Source organism: Castor canadensis, chromosome 14 (genome assembly GCF_047511655.1).
Source record: "Castor canadensis chromosome 14, mCasCan1.hap1v2, whole genome shotgun sequence".
NCBI lineage: Eukaryota > Metazoa > Chordata > Mammalia > Rodentia > Castoridae > Castor > Castor canadensis.
In genome coordinates, this window is record NC_133399.1 from 85,080,434 (window position 1) to 85,107,159 (window position 26,726).

At 35.8% G+C, this 26,726-nt stretch overlaps 1 protein-coding gene across 3 annotated transcripts in view; it reads right to left on the minus strand.

Annotated features, from left to right (window-relative positions):
* The window catches only part of Neil3 (nei like DNA glycosylase 3), a 142,176-nt gene that overhangs the window by 26,973 nt on the left and 88,477 nt on the right, over window positions 1-26,726 (minus strand). The window contains exons 3-4 of one of the 3 annotated variants that reach the window (XM_074054931.1): window positions 17,947-18,066; window positions 4,202-4,329 (exon numbers count right to left, since the gene is read on the minus strand). In XM_074054931.1, the coding sequence (XP_073911032.1) occupies window positions 4,202-4,329; window positions 17,947-17,979 (161 nt within the window). In that variant the 5' untranslated portion in view covers window positions 17,980-18,066. Of the gene's footprint in view, window positions 1-4,201; window positions 4,330-13,016; window positions 13,477-17,647; window positions 17,900-17,946; window positions 18,067-26,726 lie in introns of those variants that run through there. The other 2 variants (XM_020153151.2, XM_074054932.1) reach the window with 2 other exon arrangements.

Consider the following 26,726-nt stretch of genomic DNA (forward strand, 5'->3'; position numbering starts at 1 on the left):
ACTATACACACAAAAATTGTACTTCCATAAGTAGTTGAAAATTCAAATTAAAAAAGTATCCTTTACAACATCACAAAATACAACTTAGAAATATAAAATATGTCTGAAAGTGAAAACTACAAAACACTGATAAAATACCTAAATAAACATAGCTACATACTGTCAATGGAGTAGAAGACAATATTGCTAACTTGTGAATAATACCTAATTGGCCTATAATAAAACTAAAATAAACACTATAGAAACCCCAGAAATCTCCAGAAAGAATTTTATAGCAACCAACAAGTTGAATTTGAAATTTGGAAAGACAAGAGAACTAAGATAGCAAAAATAACTTTGAAAAAAAAAAGAATAAGGTTGAAGGACTCACACTATATAACAAACTTACTTGTAAGATACTTTATTTAAGACAGTGTATTACTGGTGAAAGAATAGATATACTGATCCATTAAAGAACACAGTAAGTTCAGAAAGAGACCCTTATATATGGTCAAATGGTTTCCAACAAAATTGTAAGGAAATTCAATGCAGAACGGATTGGAACAACTGTATATACACAGGAAAAAATTAATCCTTGCCCTATATGCAACAATTAACTCAAAATGGATCAAAATCCTAAAGACTATAAAACAAAAGCTAAGACTATAAAACATCCAAGAGAAAACAAAGGAGACAATCTTAGCAAATTTGCATTAGGTGAACATTTCTTAAACTGCTTCTAAAAATAAAAGCCATAAAAGAAAAATTGGATAAACTAGAATCCATCATTATCACAAGTTTTTGATCCTCAAAAGACATGATCTTCAAAGGACATGATCAATATTTGCAAAACATGAATCTGGTAGAAAGGCTTATATTTAGAATATATAAGAAATACTTATGATTCAATCATGCAAAGACATATAATCCAATAAAAGGCAAAAAAAATAGATAACCACGCATAGAACATATAAACTGTATGTATAAAAATATACAAATGTTCACATGTGATCATTGTGTCTAGATGACTAGGTTCCAGGAGAAACACTGTTGCCAAAAGCCAAATGGGCATGTGGGTGAATAGAAGGTATTTACTACTCTAAATATATGTTTTAGTTTAGAATTGTTATCAAACTTCAAATTCTCCCAACATGTCATGTGACAGATTATAAAAACTATGTCTAAACTGTAAAAGCCTTTAATAAGTAGCTTATGATAGATTCCAAAAGACATCTCAGGAAACTAAAAATATTACCTCTTGCACATCAGTTTAGGGGGGTTCATATTACTTAAACTCTAAGAAACTACAGAACTGATTATGCAAAACAAATGGCAAAGCCTACAAAATATTTCAGGTATACTTTCTGTTCTCTGAGTATGTATGCTAATTACAAGTCAGTCATATAAATCAAATTGGAACTGGTAAAGCATTTTAGAAAGAGATTTTCATTAATATACATGGATATCTTTCCAATATTAGTCCCAAATGTAAGGCTGTGTCCATTTTGATTAAAAGTGACAGCTTGTATGGTGGCTTTATCTGGCTGAATAGACATATATGTACATAATGTTAGGCAGACATATGCACCAAAAGTCAATAAAGATTATATTTAGTAGTGGGATGATAATAGTGGAATGATAAATTTATTATTTTACACTTTCTTCACTATTTCTCAGTTTGCTGTATTAAGTATTTGTTACATTTATACCAGAAAAAAAATGATTTTGCCTTGTGTTAGTTGAAGAGCTACTGTAAAGTATTATGAAGTAGGAGAGCTCTTAATCACATAGTATCACAACAGTGCTTATAAAATAAATGTATATCAAATAAGTTTTAGTATTGCATGCACTATTAGGAACACTTGGATACATCATTAACTAACAGAAATAATCACTCTCTAATTTGTGTTTTTCTGAAGTATAGCTTTGACACGGCAGATTCCTTTATAGTAGATAACAATGCCTTAGCTTATTTTATTAGCGTATTCTACGTTCATACATGAATGAATCCCAGAAGACTAATGGCCAGCTCTGTGATATGTACCTGCATTATGACTAAGATCCAGACAATTTTGATCAAGAAGAGCTGTGTATGAAGGGAAAACTGTAACAAACTTTCAGACATTTTTCTTGCTATATGCTCTCTAAAATGCAGACATGCATTGTGGATACAGAACAGAAGTCAAAAATGAAGACAACATTTCTATCTGTGGCTCACAGACCTGTAGCCTCACACAAAGATCACATTTCATTGACAGAGTCATTCATTCCCCTAGGAAGCATAGGTTGGAAGTACATTAAAAAAAAAAAAACAAAAAAACTTGTTACATTGCAAAAGAGAACAGATTCTGCCTGGAAGAGGGAGGAGGGTTGGGGGGAGAGAGGTAGGGCAAGAGTTAGTGGGGAGAAATAGCCCAAATAATGTATGCACTTATGAATAAACGAATGAAAAAAAAAAAGAGGAGACAGTTGATTTTAGTGATTTTAGGTTGTAGAGTTGAGATTCCAACAACTGATCTGTCACTGACCTTGAATTCTTACATACAACAGTTGTTAAGTCTGCAGGAAATCAGAGGGAAGCAAGCCCTGCATTTTTTCCTACCCATTTACGGAGATAGGTAGTCTCCAGGGATGTTACTAGTTCACGTAGTTAGAAGAAGTGATTGCCCTTGTTCAGAACTTCATGGAACACTTACTGACAACCCTGCACTGAGAAATGATTCCCTCCTTATCAGTCAGGTGGAGAACATTTGATAAAAACTTCCTTCTCATCCTACAGCAATAAATCTGTCCCTAACACCAGAGAATCAAAAACATGTCAATGTTTTCAACTATCATGCATGGATTCCACTGTAGACTACTTGGTTCAGAGCTAAGAGTTTTCAATCACATCAATCCATTACAGCATTAATGGAACCCTCAATATATCATTACTGCATGAACCAGTAGGCATATACTGATGGTATCAATTCCAGATGAAGAAAACCCATGAAGTGGCAAGGCTGTCCAAGGACAGAAGTTGCTGACAATGGAGAGAGAACACCTCAAAGGAAAAGCAATTATATAAACCTGAAGCACTCTAAATATGTAGTAGAGGAGATGCAATAAATAATAATCATAGAGTCTTATCCTCCTTTGTGAGCAGTGTCAGTCCTTGCTTCAAAGCACAGGGTCTAGTAACAGTTCTACTTTTAAGGTGGTAATTGTTCAACATCTTAAAGAAACAACCAAAAAAGATTCCAAGAAGAAGAACACATCTTCATAGTTTTCAAAGGCTTAGGCTAAACTCAGATGAGATTCAACAGACATACTAACTTACAGAACTTTTTCATTTTTCTGCAAAAATTAAAGAGATGAAGCTTGGCCACCCCAAGGCAAAAAGTTTAGCAAGATGCCCTCTCAAATAAAAAGCCAGGTGTGATGGTGCATGTCTGTAACTCCAGGTGCTAGAAGGCATAGGCAGGAGGATTACAGTTCAAAAGACACTCTCCAAAAAATAACTAAAGTAAAATAGGCTGAGGACATGGCTCAAGTGGTGGAGCTCTACCTAGCAAGAATGAGACCCTGAGTTCAAACCTCCAGTACTGCTAAAAAATAAATAGGTAAACCATGCATCACAATTACATTAATTTTGACATTTTTTATCATTAAGTCAATCAAGATAGCAGATTGTTTGTGGTTCTTTGCCAATATATTAGCCTTGAATTTCCATAAGAATTCTAAGACAATGGAGCACCATAATTTCTGAAGGAAGTTTTTTAATTCTGTGAGTTCCCAAATTCTCTTCAAGGTTTCAAAGGAAGACAGCAAAACATAAAAATGTAGTGACATATTTAAAATAAAATATGCCTGTCATAAATATAAAATGACACCATTTAATATGGTGAATATCTGATGACAAGAGGGAAGATTAGGAAGTAAGGAGTTTAGGGAACAGCAAAGCAGAGATGTGCTATTCTGAGGCATTGGGATGCACTGCTAGCCTATCAGTTATTTAAAAAGAAATAAAACTGACCTGCCTAAGAGTAATGATGACATCACAATTTATTCTTCTTCTACTTACTGCTTTCCATCATAAGACTCTCAACCTCCTACATTAGAGCTCTCTTAAACACAGAGTATTCTCTACATGATTAAATGTGACACCCGGCAAACTAAAAGAAGTCTTTCACATATTTTTTAAACATGGAGCGATAAGATGTATTGCACAGGTTTATCTTACCGTAAAGCTTTTGGGCCAAAGTACATAAAGAGCTCCTTTCCCAGGGTTTCCACGCCACTGTAAACATATCCATGAAACAGTCTCAAGACATTCCAGCTGGAATCTTTATTGTTATTCAGTGCAGCAGTCTAGTAGAGAATACATACCCACATCAACACACATGCTCTTACAAACTCTAAACAAAATTAGGATTTAATTCGTAAACGTATTTATATTTATTACTTCATGCCCAGGTGCATTCCAATGAGAAGAATAATCTCCAACAAGTCAAGTAATGCAATCAGCTGTTTACATACATTTTGTCAAATTACTATGCAGTCATTAAAAAAAAGCAGCCAAAAATTTTACATGAAAAAACTAAATTGGCAGATAATCAAAATGAGTTTTGTTCTTTTTTTTTTTTCTAAGACCATATAGCTTTGTACATATGAAAAGAAAGCACAGGAAAATAATGTGAATGTTGTAAAACTAACAACTGGAACATACAGCCTTCAAGTTTTAGAAGTATAGTCAAGTTCCCTAAAAGTGTATTCAGATGAAAGTCATTAAAAATACTGGACAGAATATGAAAACAAAATAGTTTTAATGACACTGATGAACATTTAAGCAAGAAAGGAATAACAGGTTGAAAACTGGCCAGGTGTGGTGGTACTTGCCTATAGCAGGATCTCAGTGCAAGGCCAGCCTGGGCAAAAGCATGAAGCCCTATCTGAAAAATAAACTAGAAGCTAAAAGACTGGGGCATGGCTCAAGCAGTAGAGTGCTTGTCAAGCAAGTACGAGAAGTTAAAAACTAGGTTCAAGTTGGGGAGACCACTGAGAGGTAGGTAGGCAGAGCCCTGGCATCAACTTTCACCATATGGGCATTTACCACACTGAAGGAATGAGAGAGCTTCAATTTCCATGGTTTTGTGGGATCACAGATAAGGACTGTGGTTGTCAGCATAGGGGAATCTAGTTCAAGACCTGCCCTACTCCCACCAGAATGTTCAGAATAAAGGAAAAATAAGCTCACTTTCCACTTTCCTCATCAGCCTTGCAAAACCAATGTATTGTTAGATTAGCAATGTATTATTGAATATTACAAGAAAATCCAGGAAATTATAAACACAAATAAATATAAAACATAAAATATAGGTTATTCTGTGGGGGAAGAAAAGGGATAGGATTTGGTTTAGATATTGATATATTTGGGGTCTATATACACTGGTGTTCCTTGTATCATCTTTTTATTGTTTAGATATTTTTTATAAATATTATTTAATTTGTACTCACAATTTAATAAAAATAGAACATAAATTCATATATATTATATAAGATTACATATCCATATCTTTTTTTTTCCTTTTTATTTTTTCCAGATAGGGTCTTGCTTTTGTTCAAGGCATCTGACCTATACCTTTGACACAGCTGGGATTACAGATGTGAACTGTCATGCCCTATTGTGATAAAGTCTCATAACTTTTTGCCCAGGCTGGCCTTGAATCTCTTTCCTCCCTGTCTCTTCTTCTCTAGTGGCTGTATGTGTGCTACCATGTCCAGAACTACATATTAATTCTCAGTCTAAGGTAATATCCTCATTTACTTCCAACTTCTTTTTCATTTGTCTCAAATGTGTCTAAGGAGCCTCATAAGATTCTGAATGAAATTTCAGTGGGTAGGTGAGGATGGAGGAGTGCCAGGGAGGTTATTATAGAACAGGTTTAGATATAGAGCATGGAAGAGAGTCATCCTATTTCCTCAGTTTCACATGAAATGATGTGGTTCAGTGATCCTCAAACTTTGGTTCATAAGCAACCATATTCTAAATGCTTGAGACATGTCTATTCCATTCCTTATTTTACTAAATTGATCCTTGTTAAAAAAAAAAGATAATATAGTGTTAATTCAGAGAGATAATAGGGAGCACTCTCTCTCTCTCTCTCTCTCTCTCTCTCTATATATATATATATATATAGATAGATAAAAATATATATAAAGACTGAGAACAGGCATTCTTCTACTCTACCCATTCAAAGATGTAATGACTATGGTCATTCCTGAAGTTCAGGAAACTTTAAAGGACTTTATAATTCTCTGTTGCGTAATAAATAATGGAGAATTAACCACTGCCTTAGAATGACTGATAAATACACAAGAGCAGTTAAAAAGTGATAACCTTCCAGTTCTGTGCAAATCACAAACGGAACCTGTGGGCAACTCTGGCATCAGGAACTGTAGGTAAATATGTCACTAAGTCCTAAGAACTTCTGCCACTAATTTCTCTTTCTTGGATAAACTCAAGGGTATATCAATGATTATTGAGCCTTGGCATAGCAGGCTTGAGTACTCAGTGTAGAAAAAAAAAACACACTTTCACATCTGCCCTGCTTTTGTAAATGAACCTGTTAGATCCCTGGATTAAGAAGCACATGAGTCTTAATACTTTTCTGCCTCACAAGGGCCTTTAAGACACTTATCCACACTTAAAGCCAAGTACAGATTACAACAGCGGTTTCAAGGTAGGTTTCCATAACAATTAGTATGTAAGAAGTTCTTACAAACTACCAGGACAGTTTTAAGATGATGACACAAAGAACAGATATAGATCTGTTATGAGCAACCTTTGCCTCAGTTCAGATTAGGTTTTACATTTTTAGAATCTCAGAAAAATTACTATCATTTTAAACTTTCATTTATAAATTAATAACTTAGAACTTTGTTTCTCCACCACTTCAATGTAAAAAATCTCTAATCGCCTCCCCACTCCCTGCAATATTCTTTATTAGCAACTGATTTAATCATGATCCAGAAGAGGCTGGGAGATGAACTTTGACCCATTTAACACACACACATTAATTTTAGTAACTTTCTGCAGTTCTAGGTTAGAAGGAAATTAGCTACTGCTGCCATCCCTGTGCTTTCATCTCCTTTGGCCCTTTCAGTTTTATAAGCTAAATTCCAAATTCAGCATCTATCTGATATTTGACTCATTAAAAATTATTCTTTCAGCTGCCACATCACTGTTTCTCACTGTAAGGCCCTGTACCTGACTGTTCCACTTCCCTTCTTCCCAAAATGGGAAGTCACATGATTAGGTTGCTCTCACTACCCATCTGCTCCACGCCCAGACCTTCTTTCCTTTGGCCCATTCTGATTTTATCATATCTTAAAATGGTTCCTGGCAGAGACACACACAGCAACCTTGAAACCAAACAGGGCTATAGTGCTGTCACACCAGATAGTAAAATCATAAACAACTTTCAACTGTCACTTGTGAAGTCTGCTCACATTGCTAAATTAAAAGACCTTCTATCACTTACTTAAAAAATCTAGAAGCCAAAAGCTCTAACAGTTCATGTTACTCACTTGCCTTTGCCTACAACACTGACATTCTCTAACAGCAAAAGCAGTATATAACATCTGAAAAGACAACCCTCCACAGGAAAACATGTAGCATTCATGGATGTTTAGTTGGGTTAATTCATTTTAGAAAAGTTTACTAACCCTCTCTGTGTCAGGCTTCAATTCTAGAATCTGGGGATGTATGAATAAATAAAACAATTCAAACTATCATGCCCGTATGGAGTTCATATTATAGTATAGTAGGGGGCAAAAGCAAGCAATAAATCTGACACAATTTGTTACAACATTTTGAAAAGAAATGGAGAAGAGAAAAAGATTAGGGGAGCGGAGAGTATAACAGGTTGAAATTTTAAAGGGGGTAATCATACTCTTATTGGGGAATTGGCATTTGAACTTTATTATTATTATTCCTTTATGAGGCAGGGTCTCACTATGTAGCTCAGGCTAGCTTCACACTCATGATCTTCCTGCCTCAGCACCCCCATTCCTGAGTGCTAGGATTACAGGCATGTACCACCAAACTTATAAGCAAATTTTAAATGGGCCAGTGGAGTGAGTCATGGTTTAGGCAAAAAGAATGGCAACACAAAGGCCTTGGTATACCATAGGCCAGTATGGCCACAGCACAGAGAGCAATGAGACTTGATGAATAAGAACTGATATGAATAGGATTCAGTTATGTGACCCAAAAGGTCCACTTTAAGGAGTAGGCTTTTCCCTGGTAGTGGTGGAGTAGAGGAAAACTATGACCGGCATTACTATTTTTAAATGTGGCCTCGGGATGGAATTTGTGGCTGAGGTTAACAGCCAGGAAGGAACATCCAGACAGGAGATGAAGGAGATTTAGACCAGAGGAGGTACAGACAGTGAAAAGTGTGAAAAGTGTGAGATTATTAAACATATTTTGAAAGTAAGGAGAATGTTTGCTAGTGGGTTGTATGTGGGAAGGGAGAAAGGATCCAGCATGATCAGTTTTCCCTGAACAGCTTAAAAATAGAAATGCCACCCACTGACATGAGAAAGACTTGAGAAGAACATATTTGGAAGGGAAATACAGGGGCTTGGTTTTAGATATGTTAAGGTTGACTATTAGAAAAAACAGAATAAGCAGAGAGAGACGTCAGGACTGAAGATATGAATTTTTTCAACGAGTAGCAGAATAACTGCGTCAAAAGCTGTGATGTTGGATGAGGGAGTATGTCTAGATAAAGAGAAGGGGTACAAGAACTGAGGGCACTACAGTGTTGTATTGGGAATAAGAGAAAGAACCAGCAAAGGAGACTGAGAAGGCAGCTAGCAAGACAGGAGCAAAACCAAACAGCTGTGACTTCTTAGAAACAAGTGAAGAACAATGTTTCAAGAAAGAGGACATGTCAAAGACTGCTGACAGATCAAGTAACATGAAGACTGAGATTTAATCACTGCACTCAGCAATGTAGTGGTAATTAGTGACAAGAGTTTTGCAGAAGTAATTGGGCAAAAGTCTGGTTGGAGACAGTGGATTTAAGAGAAAGTGGAGGAGAGGAATTATTGGCAGAGAGAGTATGAACACACAATGCTGCATGGAGTGCAGAAAAAGGGGGATATATGAGGGGAAATGGAGTAAAGAGTATAAAGAGGAAAACAGTAATCAAATAAGAGAGAGAACACAGCTGCAGCAATGTCTTTTATAGGCAAGAAGGAATGATTCAAGGACACATACAGTGTACAGGTCTTAACAGAAACATGGGCAGTTCATCTATAACATCAGGAAGAAAGGCAGATTATAGGTACAGCTGATGGATGGCAGGTAGTTGTAGTTGTACAAATTCTCTTGTAACTGATCCAGTTTTCTTAGTAAAGTAGAAATTAGCTCATGAAAAGAGAGAAAGGCAGGCCCCATTACTCTGGATACTCTAAAGTTATACATAACATATAATATCACTCCAGTCGTTATTCATAGGTTGACGACAGTGGCCTCATACAAATTGTGTCACTGGTTCCATCCTAGCAATTGGGATCTGCTAAGGGACATCTATAAAAAAAAAAAATCATAGAACTCTCACTGGAAAGGACACTAGGTGTTCTATTTATAGCTACCAAAACTCATTAGTTAATGGTCTTAATCCTAGGGAAAGAAAGTCCTCCTATTTACCTATTTATCTGTCCTTATTCACATCTCAACTTTCCTGATTTTTAATTTTATCCTATGGTCTCTGAAAAACCAGCCAGTTACTTATGGATGTTTTCTACTCTGTAAGGACAATTAATTGCTTCATTATCAAAACACTGAAATATAATTAAGCAATACTGCACCACTGTTTTTTGTTGTAATTGGAGAACCAAAACATTTACAGGTAAAATTAATGTCAAATTTTTTGGAACTGCTTATTAATTTATTAATTTTGTGATACTGGGATTTTGAACTCAGGGCCTTCACCCTGAGCCACTCCACCAACCTTTTTCTGTGAAGACTTTTCTCAAGATAGAGGCTCGTGAACTAATGCCTGGGCTGGCTTCAAACTGCAATCCTCCTGATCTGAATAGCTAGGATTACAGGCATGAGCCACCACAGCCCGGCTAGAACTACTTATTCTTAAACCACTATATCACTAGCATTTCAGAAGAATCAACTGGAAAGAAACAGAAGAAAATGGGTTCATGAGGGAAGCCTAAACTCTTTCATGGCCAGCACTAAAATGCCCAGGCTCCTAAAAATGTCCATCAGGAGGTGATCTAGACCTAGCTTATCCTGATTTTATTCTAGATCCCTCCCCCCCAATTTATGTAGTAAAATAATGTGCTACATAAATTTGTAAGGTTTGACCTCAGAACTGTGCAGAAGCTATGTGGTAGAGAATCTGATTCCATGTATAGCTTATGAAGAGCACAGCTAAAATATTCCCTATAGCCAACACTGAAGAGTAGGTTTCAAATCTTCCCATCCCCTTCCCCTCAGGATTAATTCTTCAAGGCAAAAAAAGGCTGTCAACTATACCTACATACCTACTATCAACTATCAGAAATTATAGAAAGATCTAAATATGAAAAATTTGGTTGTTTAGTAAAAGTCTCAGTGGATGGACCTTTATGGTTACTTGGCCACTTATTAACAAGACAAAGGAGACAACATGCCTTGTAGATAAATTCTGAGGAGTTGTCCAAAAATATAAAGGCCAATATGCTTAAAATGCGTAAGACCATAATATATCTTCACACAGCTGTCAGTGGAAAGTGAAATATGTTCTCCTGGCTGACAGAGCCCCAAAGAGATCCTCAAGTCAAACCTTAAAGTTATAATACATGCCTTATTCCTCTACTGGTGTTTGACCCTACTCTCCATAATTAAAAGCAATACAGAATATGGCACCAAAGAAGAAAAGTTAAAGCAATTATGAAATTAAAGGTTTGACAAATGTTTAAAAAGATGTTTGAGGCCCCCTGAATGAGAATATTATCACATAGATGAAGGCAGAAGGGCAAATGGAGGAATGAATATGGGTGAAGAAATGTTCACTTGTGGAGAAATACTGACCCAGAACTATCAAATGACTTCCATGTAGCAGAAACGAGTCCAGTCAGCACTGTGGTGTGACCTTGGCTTGAGAATTAGTTTTGTAAATACCTGGTGAAGTGTTTGGGAATTAAAATGAAATGTTGGTATAATTTCTTCCTTGCTCACATACAGAGTTTGTAATTCTCTCTGGTTCTCATGTTGCCCCACGTGAGTTGCTGAATGATCTCAAGGCCTTCTGCCTGCCGTTCTGAGCACAGTTATTTTCTATAGCCTGGTCATGGTACTGATTACATTTAATTATTTGTCTGTCACTTGTATTTCTCTCCTCTCTGTATAAACTCCTTGGGCATAATAATGCCTGTTTAATGTCCTCAAGGGCTTTCCACAATGCCTGGGGATTAGTAAACATTTGTGGGATTAAGCAGTTACCTCTCCCTGCCCTCCCAAAACCCAGTATAGCTTTAAAACCAAGACCCACTGTCTCTACCTAGTATGCCCATCTGGCTTTACCATTCACAAGATTTCTTGTCAAAAAATTCTACTCTATTACATGTTTCATCTCTTTTAAGTTTCTTAACATCCCAGTAAGTCTCTCAAAATCTCTTCCTCCCTCTCTCTCTCTTTTCCTTTGGTTGTTTTTGGATCAGAGCTCCTGTTTTTTCGCCCAGGCTGCCTGGATCGTTATCCTCCTATCTACACTTAATGCTTCTCCACATAACTGGAATGACAAGTAGAGACCACCACATTCAGTTACTGGTTGAGTCTCACTAAATCTTCCCCTCCCCGACAATTCTCCTGACTAGTATGGATTATAGACACACAGCACCATACCCTGCTTCCAGTTTCTCACTCTATCTGGAATGGAGTGCACTTCAATACAAGAGGACATAATTCTCATGACTATCAAAAGCCATATGGAATTAAAGTTCTATATTTACCAGAAGTTCCCAGGAAGTAAAAAGAACTTTATGGGAAGGTTTGGACAGGGACTCACATATGTTCAGCAACAGTTCCCAGAACACCCTGCTTTTATGAGACGTTTACTTAGCATTTAATTGGCTGTTTTAAAAACATACTTCACTTTTTTTAGAGGGAGATGATAAATAAAGATCATTTTAAAAATTTTAGCTGTCTGATATGCAGGTGCTTCACCCAAGTCAGCTGATTCCTAGGACATTACCATTTCTAAAACAATAAATGAAATGTTACAATTTCTCTGCATAATACTGGAACAATGAAATTTTCAACTTAATGATTGATTATCACAAGCCCCAAACTATATTTTTCACTGCTTTAAAAAAAATTTCCATTTTAGGGTACATTCTGGTATACCAGTGATGGTTTGTTCACTTATTTTGTGACCTACTGCAAACAAACTGGGCCAGGATTTTTCAACAAACCTAAGCTATCATAAGATATTCACTTGTCCTGCTGTAGAATCCAGGGTTATCACCTCTTTCTTCATGCTTCTGCTGTCCAGACAAATTCAAATTAATTTCCACCAGTTTATTTATTATCTTTGCTATAACTATACACAATTGCCCAATATATACTTGACTTTCTTATATTGACCCTTATAATCCTGTTACTGTATTATTTACACATTTCAACCTTTTTCCCTCTGAAATAGGGATGAAAATTTGCTTTGCCACAATTTTAAGTATGATTGAGTAGGGTTCACCTTCCCATTTTCAAGTGGCTTAATAATATGAAATCTTCAAAACAACATATATTTTCAGAGACAGCACATGATTTATTGCACTGATTACTATTTATCCTGCCTATCCAAGGGTGAACCAGGAAGATGAACTTTTCAGAGCAACATAACACTTTTTCTTAGATAAATCTTTTCGACTTTCATGCAGCTACATATTTTTGCCACAGAGAAGAAAATAACCATATTTACTTTCATATTCTCTCCTCTTCTTCACAAGCTTCCCTCTTTGTAATACATTTTAAATTAGAGATCACTTACCTACCAATGAATACCACTGAAGATCCTAATTTCAAAATGGTCTTTAAGTTCTGAAGTAAAAGTCTATAGGTCCATGCATCAAAAAATATTCTACAATGCAGTAAGAGCACCTTTGAGTGCTTACCCAGAGACTCCACATTTTGTGCTTTAATTGAGGATAGCAAATGGTTACATATCTTTCATAAGGGAAGAGAGTGTTCCTGAGATAAATGAGTCCAGTGATCCAGGAGAAAAGGGAACAATCACAAGGACATTTATTTTGCTACCTACTAAGCTAAGGGCTTTATAAGTCCTCTAACTTAATCTTGATTAAATAAAATGTGAGTATAAGCATCTCCAGATAAGGAATTAACAAGGAGTGGGAATTCAAAATCAAGGTGATCGGTTATTCTTTTCTCTATAGTACAATGAATAGCAAACGTCATGGAAAATCACCTCCCTTAGTTTGCTCATCTGTAGGAATAATGTAATCCTTTTTTGTTGTTGTTATCCTGTGTTCCATGATTCTTTATAATTTGGGGTGCTAATAACGATCTTGATTCATTAAGGAAAAATCCCCTTTGAATATTTAAAGGAATGAGCTGCATTTAGCTGAAAAAAAAAACAATCTCTGTAGATTAGCTCATTTTTCAAATAAGGGCAATAAAAAGTTATGATTTTTTTTCTTCTTCTTTGAGCAAGGTAAAGGTACAGGAAATATTTTACTATGGGGCTCCATTATTTTCATGTAGTAGGTATCTCCAGATAACAGGCCCAACAAAATACACATATATTCATTGTGGAAGATTCCAAATGGAACTTTTAAATCCTTAATCATTAAGCTATATTCAAAACTTTGTTTTTCTCCATCTATTCAACTTTTATTAAGTGCCTAATCTGTTCATGATACTGACATATATGTGTATATATATATATATTCACAGATATAGATGAATAAAAGTAGCTAAAATATTAAATACATATATCAAATTTTAAGGAGTACATAGGAATAACCAGGAGACTGTATTTCAAGTGAGATGAATGCTTATAAATAAACTGTTTCATATCCTGTTTTGTGAAAGGAGATTGAAAACACATGCAGATTATACACTGATTTCCATAAAATATTGTATCCACCCAACAATTAAAATTGGAGGATTGACTCTTCAAAGCTCATTTTACAGACATGTCCATTTACATTCCAATATTGTTTCTTACCATAAGGTTCCACAAGCTCAAGCAGAATTTTATGCAATGAGCTTACACAGTTGCATAATTTTATGCTGACAAGACAGTGGATCAAAACTCAGAGAAATAATGTAGTGCATACATGACTGGCAGCTGCTAGGATCTGCTTTGGCTAGGCTTTCTTCAAAATAAGGATCAGTTGTCAAAGCGAGATATGCACAAAGTGTTTTCTATGACTTTAAACTGGAACAAAGAGGAATGCTATATGACAAACAGTAACTGGCCCATTATGGCAATAGGTACTGAGGTAAGCTTTTGTTTGGTTGCTTGGTTTTGGAACAATGATTATCTGAAGATGAAATCTTTTAAGTGCCCAATTAATATTTCTTTAGCTTACCTCTGTAGTCTTTTTTCATGTTTACTGTACTGTAAATAATACAGCGTGCAGTTATAAAGTTACTTTTACATGCTGCCTTGAGAAAAATAATCATTTCAAGCATAAGTATTTAAACAGTATCAACTCTATGGCATATAAGCCTAGAAACATGGAATTGTTAGTTACAAAAATGATCTTGTCAGAAGTTTGTGACAACCTACCATATTTTAATGAAATTTACTATGGATCCAACATCCCACTCAAATGCAAAAGATTCTTGATATTTTCAAAGGTTATAATTATTATTTTTTTAGATCAAAAGCCCAAAAAGTAAAATATTTAAAATGTTAAAATATTTAAAAGTATACCAATGGCCACAAGGAAATTAACTCCACATTGATTTTCAAATCTTGTATCAACAGAACCAGATTCTTCACTCTAACAACACAGACCTATTTAATTTTTTTTTTTTTTTTTTTAGATACTGGGGCTTGAATTCAGGGCCTACACTTTGAGCCACTCCACCTGCTCTTTTTTTATGATGGGTTTTTTTTCAAGATATGGTCTCACAAACTATCTGCCTGGGCTGGCTTTGAATCATGATCCTCCTGATCACTGCCTCTGGAGTAGCTAGGATTACAGGTGTGAGCCATCAGCACCTTGTAACCTTTTAAATTTTTATTTCATGTTTCTAATAAGGCTTCAAACATAATAGCTTTAAAGGCAGGGTTAATTTATTTGTGGAATATTGCTTACTGAGAATTGTTGCCAAGTGATGTTAATCATTACCCAGCCGTTAATGAAGCATTTATAATAGGTTAAATAGGTTATGGGGTTGCATTCTTGTGCATCTGAACATGGGAACGGAAGTCATTGGAAGGGAATTATTAGAGTAGATAAGAGAGTTGACTAAACTGGACAAAATTAAAAATGATGGGAGACATAGTCAAAACACAAGATCACACTTCTTCTATTTAATAATCACTACCACATAAAAAGTGTTATGGATTCCCTACCATTATATTAGCCACTCTCCTACTGAAGTTTGTGTTACTGAGAGGAGCTAAGGCACAGTTAAAAGTGTAGGCTTTAGAAAGAAGGGAGATCAAACTATGGCTCAACTCCTTACTACCCATGTGATCCTGGGCAATGGATTTAAACTTACTCTGCCCCTCACATTAGTTTTCTATAGAACCAGGTTAATCCTTTTTTTTTTACAATTAGTCTTTCTCATAACTAAATGAAATGCAATGCTTTGCCCCAGAGATTATCACAACCAACTTAAAAGGAAATGTTTATACTTTTGTCTAAATACTAATGGGGTGATCACTTAAAACATTAGTTTGGATTCTTGCAGCAGAAACCTTATCTTACTCATCTTTATATTATGTAATTCCATAAAGCCTAACACAAAATATTATGGCTGAATGATGTAAATTATGGTATCTACAAGGATATTCAAATCAGATCCATTGCTAAGTCCTGTAACTTTTACTTCTCTTAATCACCAGAACCTGAGTCCAAGCTCCTCACCTGCAGCAGTTTCCAGATAGAACAGTACTTACTCTGGCTTTCTCTCAGTCTTTCTTTTCAAGGTAAAGGGACCTTTTCAAAGTGAAAATTAACCTATTACACTCTTACGAGTTTCAGGATGCCTAAGATAAACACAAAATCCCCAACCTGGTCTAGAGAGTACTCTGTGATCTGTTTCCTACCCACCACCAATCTTATATCAAACTGCCTTCTCTTATCTTTCTCCCTTTTTCCTCCACATTGGCTTTCTTTCAGTATCTCATATTCTTAAATCTGTCTTGCTCTGGATCTGCCTAAAGTATTCTGTAGCCAACCTTCAGCTTAGGTGCTAATCACCTTTCTTCCCTTAGGGAAGCCTTCTCTGTCCTTTGTGTAAGTTCTTTACAGAAGAATGCAACTCTCCTTCAGATATTCAATTTTCATTTCATTATGCTATTCTTTAAGGAACACCTATGTATTTTCCTAACTAAGATATTGTCTTCACAAGGAGAAATGTTTGTTTTCCCCTCCCCAGGTGCCTTGAGAATACTCAAAATTTTGTTGATTTTCGTAAAAATTAATATTAAGAAACTATTAAAATACATGTCGATAGTACATGATTTAGAGAAATGTGATAATTATAAAAATAAGTACAGAGAGTACTTACTGACCTATCAAGTGAAATTAAATAAAAGAAGAACATGCAAAACTTAATTCTTTTTCCAAGTTTGAAAATAAATTCTCTCACACTTAGAACTTCATTTCTTTCAGGTTGGAAGCACATGCTAATTTCATAGCAGACTTTTTCTTTCTAGGACCAAAGGCTGTGAGGAAGCTTTGCAGGACAATTGAAGTACAGCACAATACTGCATGTATCCATGAAATACAATCATCTGCACATCTAAAGGGCTTTAAAAGCAGGATGGCTTAATAAGAGTATTTTTACTACAATTCTAAGTTCTTATCAAATAAATATCACACCATCTGTAGTGAATGCCTAGTGGCAAAAAGCTGTGCTACAATTTACTTTAAAAAGAAATAAATGCACTTAAGAGGAATAGAACTGAGTTTCACTGACCCTTCATTACACGGCAATATTGAGTGAGATGTTAGTGGTATTATTCTATGTGCAATTTTAGAACTATACATTACTTGTCACATACTTAGCAATTGCAGAATATTAGGTAAGAAAGAAGCTAGAAGAAAGAAGTTTCTCATCTTAAAATGTAAAAAAAAAAATCAGAGGTTGCAGAGATTTGTTATTAATAGTGGAAAATATAGCCACAGACATAAGGAAAATATCTTTTACTGGCTTTTTAAGAAATTAAGCAAGGTGACTTTAAATGAAACACCTCCAATGAATTCTATCTTGGAGATCTCCTTCAGGAATTATCATCAGCCCAGCCTCTGGCTAGGATGGCCTTCTCCCTCCTATAAAGTTAAACTTTGGGAAATTCAAGGCCGGAGGGAACCTACACCGGAGTAAAGACACAGCGCTATGGATCCTAGACACCTGAGAAGGTTTTCATTCCATTTTCCCCTGAAAGCTCCAGGGCAAGTTATAAGAGTAACTCACCTGGATAGAGACCTGAGCCACGGAGGCTGTGTGCGGCAACGCGAGGCTCTGCAGGGCACTACCCCGCATACTGACCATCGCCTGGCCCGGCGGCACTCGCGCCCGAATTTTCTCTCCATTCAGAGTACAGCCCGGGCCTTCCACCATCGCCCTAGCAGGTACTGCGGCCCACTAGCCGCAAAGCTTGATAAGACTATTGGGCAATTAGCTTAACTTTCGCGCCGGCACTGACTCCACCGAGAGGAAGTTCAAATCTCCCGCGCATTCGGCCCCGCCCAGGCCCCGCCCAGGGAACCAACCCTGTGGCGGGCTGCGGCTCGCCTCTGGCGCATGCGTAGTGTCTCACGTCTCTGCCGCTCCACTTTGAATTTTCAGGAAACGCTCGCGCAGGATGAGTGGCATCAGCTGAATGGGCTGAACTGTAAGAACAGAGGAAATTGGAAATTGAGAACTTCCAAACTTACTTTCTTTAATGTTTTGCCTTTCTGTTTGAGCTACTGGGTCAACGCACATTTTCTGATCTGATTCTCTTAACCCTAAAATCCAAAGTTGTCACAGCCATGCTGGCTGCCCCATGTGTTTTGTTGTGTATCCTACTCATATGTGGGTGAGAAGATAAAGACCAAGTTGAAGTTTTATAGAGCAAATAGGTTTACATTTTTTTCTCCTCTAGGCTTAGAATGTCTTTTTAAAAGAGGGATTTCTATGAAAAATGTATATTATTGTCTACATGTAAAAACCTCATCACTTTTAAATAGCTAAATGAACTCTACTCAAAACTGTGCATATATTTTGTTATGGAGTGTCGTGAGGTGAATGCTGTGAGATATCTTTGTAAAAAGTAGGTCTCTATAAATTTGAGAGCAATGCATAGCTTTTCAAATTTACCAAGAAACCTAAGCAAAGATGAAGACAAACATGACGCTAATGACTCCATACAATTTTACAAATGATGAAGAATTTGTTCCTTTTTTATTTGAAATATGCTGCATTAAAACCCTGTCAGTTTGTAAGTGACCTTGTAAAAGCACAGTACTGCACTGCATTTAAACCAGATTATATACATATATATACATACATATATATATCGACACACACATATACATATGAGATTTAAATAATCAATGGCTTGAATCTTAATGGGGAATGATTAGTGGTCAAAGTTGGCTAGATCAGGTTGGGTACTACTTGTATTTTACTTCCTTATTCAATTTTTATTTACTCTTTAAGTAATCATGAAAAAAATCTCATTGCCTCCAACTTGAGTTATATTCTCTGCCCTTTGATAAAGGAAAATCCTATGTAAACTTTTCACTTCCATCTTTGGATTTTTTATTGATATCTCATTTGTTATTTCATGGTTTCCGTCAGTCAGGATTTGGCGATGATCTAGCTGGGTAGTTCTGTATTAGCATATCTCAAGAGATTGTAGTCAAGATGTTGGCCAGGAATGCAGTCATCTAAAGATTTGATTGTAGTTAGAAGATCCACTTCTGAGGTAGTATGCCTGTACAACTGGTGACAGGAAGCCTCAATTCTCATCTTAAGTCTCTTTCTGAACTTCTGGGCTGTTCTCATTCACAGTAGCTGACTTTCCTGAGTGTGTGATCTTAGGGAGAACTCAAGAGAGATGCTGCAAGGCATTTATGGTCTGGTAGCTCCGTCCATTTCGTGCTGCTGTAACAAAGTACCTGAGATGAGGTTTACAATGAACAAAAGCTTATTTTTCATGGTTCTGGGGGCTGAGAAGTTCAAGATCACATGTCTAGTGAGGTACCAGTCTCTGCTTCCAAGAAGACACCTTGAATGCTCCATGTTCTTTAAGGACAATAATTTGTGGACGTATTTTCAAACTGCTGAAATCTTCATTTAAATGATTCATCATGATTACTTCATTAAAAAAAAAAAGATTTTCTCACCATCACAAGAAAATCTACTCTAGTGTAGGCTGTAGGTACTTTTTTTCTAGACCATTTCAGTAACCTCCTAACCACCTTACTCTTTGTACTTTCAGATTGTTGCCAGATAAATCTTCATGATTTCTTTTTAAGCACAGTTTACTAACTGATAGCTTTCCATAAATAATTTATTTACTGTAAAACTCACTTATTCATCTGTACAATATTTAATATTTTATTGTGATGGTTGGAATGTGGTTTGTCCTTGCCAAAACTTGGTTAAAGCTGAATTCCACAATGAGATAGTGGGGCTGTTAAGGGATTAGGTCTTTAAAATAATGCTGCCTCGCAGAAGTTCTAGATCTCATGGGACTAGACTAGTAATTTTGAGAACTGGTTGTCATGAGACTGGCACCTCTCCTGAATTTCTCTTCAGCACACAATTGCACATTTGCACATGTTCCTGCCATGTGATTGTATCTGTCATGTTAGGACATAGCCCTCACCAGATGTGGTCATATGGGGTAGCCTCCAGAGCTGTTACTCAAAATAAAATTCTTTTCTTTATAAAGTACCCAGCCTCAGTTTTTTTTTTATTATATCAACACAAAATAGACTAAGACATTTTCCTATAAACTTCATTATGGTTGATCTGTATGTGAAAGCAATTTGAAAAATATAAAAAACTACAAATTCAAAGAATTGAGATTAATTGCACTTGCTATTCTCAGAATATACTTTGCACTTTTTGTATCTTCTTTCATGTTATTATTCTAACCTTTGATATACACCTTCTTTTCATTCCAGTTTCCTGAAATTCTCCCAATGTTTAAGGCCCAGTTGTGTGTATATCCTCTTTATAAAAAACCTTCTAGATGCAGTCAGTTAATCTCTTGTATTATGTAGTTGGTCCTTTGGGAAACCCACCTAAGGAAACTTATATTACAGTTATTTGTATACATACTGGTCTCCTGCTAGACTCGACTCTCATTGCTTCATGCCAGCATGGTGAATGTAACCTTGATGTGTTCCTGAGGAAATTGGGCCAACCATATGTGCAGTCATTGTGGACATTATTTTATATGCATTTATCTTCACAATAACCTTTTATGATAACCAGAATAGGTCTTATCATTAGTATTTTACAGATGAAGAAACTGTATTTCAGTTGTCATTTTCTATGATTATATATAGGGAAGAAGGGAAATATAGAAGAAGAATCCAAATTTTATGATCCCTTGATCAGGGTTCTTTTTCCTAAAAATACAGGTAATGTCTAAAACTTGGAAAAAATAGCTTACTCCAAGTAGCCAATATGCAGCATATATATGTTACTAATGGAAACAGTACAGAAAGGGCATAAGAATTTGCCAAATGGGTGGGAGCTAAAAAAAATGTGAATTTTACTTCCAAATATTTTCATTAGTGAAAAACATGCTTCAAGCAGGTATAGTGGTTCATACCTGTAATCCCTGCATTCAGGAGGCTGAAGAAGGAGAATCGCACATTAAAGGCCAGCCTGAGCTACATAGTGAGACCTGTCTCAAAATACCAAAAAAAAAAAAAAGTTCTCTGTGAGGCACAGAGCCAGGATCTGAGGGTACAAAGTGCCATAGAGGAGCCGTTGTACACAAAGAAATCTCAAGGTAGTTAGAAGTAATGGCATCAAAAATATAACAAAAGGAAAACAGATCTCATGTACAAAAAAGGATAGAGATTTCTAGGGGAATTCAATGAAGAACAGTAGCATAGTGATGCTCGAGGAGAGGTGGGAACTGAGTGGCTGCCTTAAGAAGTGGGGAGCCAGGGAAAATAAAAGGTCAACTAAGGAATTTCTTAGTAAGGTAAATGCAGGAAAATATGTGATATATTTGGGACACACTGATCACTGAAGTATTGGCAAGAAGGGAAGTAAATATGGAGTTATCACAGAGAAACCCCCTCATATTATTAATGTATATCAAAAATAAAATGAAAAAGAATGGAAGTAATACTAGATAATATTGGAAAGAGTACTAGGAACTATATTGTACAGAATATAGGATAAGGAAAAGAAGAATTCATTTTCCTGGGATATCAGTCATTAATGAAATTTTGAGCAGATCCCAAACTCATGACTTCACAATACTTACTTAAAACATGCTTATTTACTGAATCTGGAATCCATATTTACTAAATGTACTAAACTGAAATCCAAAACTCCATTCAGGTTATGAGAGGAAACCAAAGCTGTGGTTTGGATCAGTATTTGTTTAATCTTCATTAAACATAGTTGTTGATGGTAGGTGGGTACTGTTTCCTGCATGAGCCTGAGTTTGTAATGCTTTGAAGTGTCCTTAGTACAGAATTTCCCTGTTTTCTCTAATAATTATCTCAGATTCTTAGTGCTTCCTTGTGCCAGACAATGCTGAAAGTGTTTTGCAAATGTTCTCTTTCCTACCTCCCAGTGATCTGAGGTTTGAACTATTAATGTCATTCTCCTTTTATAAATTGAAGGAACTGAGGCACACAGAGGCTAAATAACTTGTTCAAGGTTTCAGACTTGGGAGTCAACCAGGCAGGCTGTAAGTACTAGCCAAGCATTTTCAGCATCAATTATGTTACATGGGCTCACAATCAATTATTTTTAGCAATAACTTAAGAAGCAATGGTTTAGAGGAAAAGAAAATCTTTGAGTCAATGTCATATGGGAATTAAAGACAGTCTAAAAATCTTCCTCAGCATGTTATGTTTTGACATATTTTGGATTATGAAACTTTGTTGATATCCTTCTCCTTACAAGGTCTGTGAGAAGATTTTTGGCTGGAATGATAAAATATAGCATGGGAGGATTTTCTTTAATTTCTTTGTTGTACCTAAATTACCTGACTATATTTAAGAAGTACAGAGGTACATTTTCTCTCAAAGCCATCTTAATTACAGCTTTGAATTGAGAAAACCTTCTTTAGTGAGCATTGGATATAGATGTTTTCAGAGGTACTTACTAAGGAATCTTCAGTTTCTAAGCATTTAAAGAAACTTTTAACATCAGACTACCAGAAGAATAATAAAATGCCCAGCAACTGAAGCCAATTTTATAGTTTGTTGTTTGCAACATATACCAAATGTTGGAACTTAGCAAATCAGTTGGTTTTGTCACATCATGAAGGTTGGGGAGTGCCCAGGTGACAGTTTTCAACTTGCAAAGTCAGAATAGAACCTTCGAAACCAACCATGCCCTCCTGATCCAAGAAATTTCTCTGACATGGCCAGTCTTTCCGTAAAGTTGTGGGATCTATGAGTCTGGTGCTGTTTTATTTTATTTATTTATTTTGTAGTTAGCATTTATTTTTGTTGTTGTGCTAGGTGGGGGTACATTGTGGCAGTTACAAAAGTTCTTACAACATATCAAATAGATCATACTGGAATCCACCCCCTCCACCACTCTCCTTTCTCCCCCTCTCCATTCTAGTTTTGGTTTTCCAAATTCTCTAAAGCGGGATTATTTTTTTCTAATTTGTTTAAACATATTTAGTGAGTAAAAGCAATTTCTAAAAATGTACCTAAATTTTGGGACAAATATCAACTAAATAATTCTTAAATACAAAAGAGCCAAAAGCCAAAATAGTTTCTTTTGGAGGCATTATCTGTAATGAAAGAGGATTTCTTTGCTATTTTAAAATAGAAAAGCATGTTGCCTTCTGTTAATATCTTGAAGCAAACTTTTTCATCAGTCTAAGTCTCTAGAGAGTGTGTTTAATTTGAAGCATCCAAAAATTGTCATTCAAGAACAATTATGGGTCACTAATATGTTCCAGGAAGAGTACTAGACCCATAGGTGCAAATAATGGTAGGTCTAAACAGCCCGCAGACAAACGCAAGGAAAAGTAGGAATAAACACCACTACCTCAATTCCAAGACATCCAAGCTAGATTTTAAGGAGGAGTAAGTAAGAAGTCATCAGATGAAGAACAGAAGAAACTTTCTAGGTAGATAGAGGAAAAACAAGAACACCTGTAGGACAAGAGGATAGCAACAGAGGGCAGATAGGGAAAGAAAAAAGAGAAATAAGCAAAGGCAGATTATGGGAAATCTGATCTGCTAAGAGATGTGGATATTATTTTGAAAATAAAGGGAAATGAATAAGGAATTCTATGATGAAGAGTTGCATGATTAAATTTACCTTTTAGAAAAATCTCCAGAACAGGATGAAGGGTCTCAGTTTGAGACAGTTTTGTCCTTCATATGACATTTGGTCACAGTTTGTGGGAAGGGGATGTGCTACTTGCAACTAATAGGCAAAGGGCAGGGATGCTACTAAATATTCTACAGTGCTCAGAACCAGCTGCCATGGCAAAGAATAGTCCAGCTAAAATATCAATTGGGCCAACTTTGAGAAATCCTGGTGTTGGAAGCTAAATAATAGCACTACCCGCTTCCCGCCCCCCCCCCCGCCCCCCGCCCCTGTCCTAATTCCTGGAACCTCTGAATGCTACCTTACATGACAAAACATACACTACAGGTATGAATGAATCCAAAAGACAAGTGTTCTTTTAGATGGGAGGCAGGGTGGTCAGTGACAGAACAGGTAATGGTACGAGTTGAGATGGTATGTTGATGCCTCTGAAGATGGCACAAGGATCATGGTGCAAGGAATGTCAGTGGCCTCTAAAAGTTGCCCATTCTCCTTCATAGCTCCAGAAGAAATTGGCTCTCCTGACCCCTTACTTCAGTCTTTTGAGTCTGATTTCAGGCCTCTGCCCTCCAGAACAGCTCAAGAATAAATCTGCATTGCCTTAAGCCACTTAATTAGTGGTAAATTTTTAGAACAGCAATAGGAAAGTAACTTATTTGGTTTGGAGGACTGATAAGAAGCAAATTTTGACACAGGATTAACAGGAAAAAGATTGTCCAGGTGCATATCTGAATCCTGAAATATAATAGTGACCAAGGCAGAAAAAAATTCTTGTGAAACTCTAGAAAACAATTCACTTAAATATATAATACCAATTTTCTTTACCAACTGTTACACTAGCTAGCTTCTTCAGAGATTTTTACTTTTGGTTCATTCAAATTTGTCAGTATTTGATTTGTACTTTTCTCCCAAATCCAAAGTGATTGCAATATCATAAAAGTATCTTCTAGCTTCTTTCACTGAGCTTTATGGTTTTATTCTTGCTAGGCTGAATATTGTTCCCGATTACATACTGGTTTCTGCCATTGAATAGCATCCTCTAGAGTGACAGACTCTATTGTATGTTGTCAAGATAGTCCATTTGACTACTTTGGGCAATGGAATATGAATTCTGTTATTTGATCATAGAATTGTGAGTGAGAAATAATATATTTATTTTAGAAGCCACTGACACCTTGGGATAGCTTGTTCTGCAGCATACCCTCAAAAGATTTGACCAACACACTTATATCTGCATGTAATCCTTTTATCTGTGTGTAATACACAATGTTTACATTTATATATAAATCTGATGTTTGGTGTCTTTCTTTTGTTTCATTGATCTATCGTTCCTGGCCCAGTTCTATGCTATTTTTGTTTTTATTTTATTTTTTACTTTATTTTGAGATGGCATCTTGCTGTGTTGGCCAGGCTGGCCTCAAATTTGTGGCCTTAAATGATCTTTCTCCCTCAGTGTCCTAAGCTAAGACTACAGGTACACCACACCATGCCTGGCTCATCTGTGCTATTTTTATCACTGACATATTATTCTTTAATATCTTACAAGTGAACTCCCATTTTTAATCTCTTTTCTTGAAATTATATTAACTTTTCATGAGTGTTTAAACTTTCAAGTTATATTTAAAATCAATATTTCAAGTTCTTCCTGAAATTTTGCTGAGATTTTAAATAGATATACATTATATTTTTAGATAAATGTGGAGAAAAGTTAATAGCTTTACATCCTTAACATGTCATTTGAGTAACTTTAGAAAATTTGTAAGTTTTTCTGGTGAAGATATTGTGCTTTCTTTATTGCTTAGTTCCTATTTGTTTTATAGTTTTAATTTACATTGAGTGGCATATTATTTTCTTTTATATTCTTAATTGATATTTATCACATAAAGCACTGAATGCCAATGTGGAACAAGGAAAAGAAGAAAGATTTATATATCTTTGTTTAAAATTTTATTTTAATATTTTAACTTTAGGTCATTCTTTTAAAAATAGTTTTTATTTTATTTTTGAAATAATGTGTATTAATAATACATGGGGGTTTCATTGTGGTAATTCCATACCTGTGTACAGTGTACTTGAGCAAGTTTCCCCCTTCCATTAGATTCTCATTAGTCCCTCTTTTTTAGACTGTGATTGGTGCATTCCATTATGCTGTCTGTCAACATGTACACGTAGCATACTTGTATCCTTTTCTTCCCACCTGCCATGGATCCCCCTCTACTTTCACATTCATGTCCTATTACTATTATTATCTTAATAGCCATCATTAAGATGATGATCATTCCACAAATGAGTAAGAACATGTGATATTTGGTTTTATGAGCCCAACTTTTCTCATTCATAATGATCTTCAGTTCCATCCATTTTCCTACAAATGACATAATTTCATTGTTTATGGCTAATATTCCAGGGGTGTGTGTGTGTGTGTGTGTGTGTGTGTGTGTGTGTGTGTGTGTGTATACCATATTTTCTTTATCCATTCTCTGTTGGGCACCCAATAGTTTAGCTATTGTAAACAGAGTTCCAATAAACATGGGTATTCTTTTATATCCATTTATACTACTTCAGATATATACTCAAGAGTAGTATGGTGGGGCCCTAAGGTAGTCTGTTTTTAGTTTTTAGAAAAACCTCCATGCTGATTTCCACAGTGGTTACTAGTTTATATTCCCATCAACAGTGTTTTAGGATACCCCTTTTCCCTGCATCCTTGCCAGCATTTGTTGTTGTTCGTTTTCTTGATGATTGCTAATCTGACTGGGGTAAGATGGAATCTTAGTATAGTTTTAATATGTATTTCCTTTATGGCTAAGGAAGTTGAACATTTATTCATTATTTATTAGCCATTTGACTTTCTTCTGAAAACTGTCTGTTCAGTTCTATATATGCTTATTTTTAATTTCATTTTATATTTTAATTTGGGGAAATTGATTATTAATGTATTAATCTACTTAAAACATTATTTATATACTATATACTCAATTATAATTCTGTAATTATAATAGTTTGG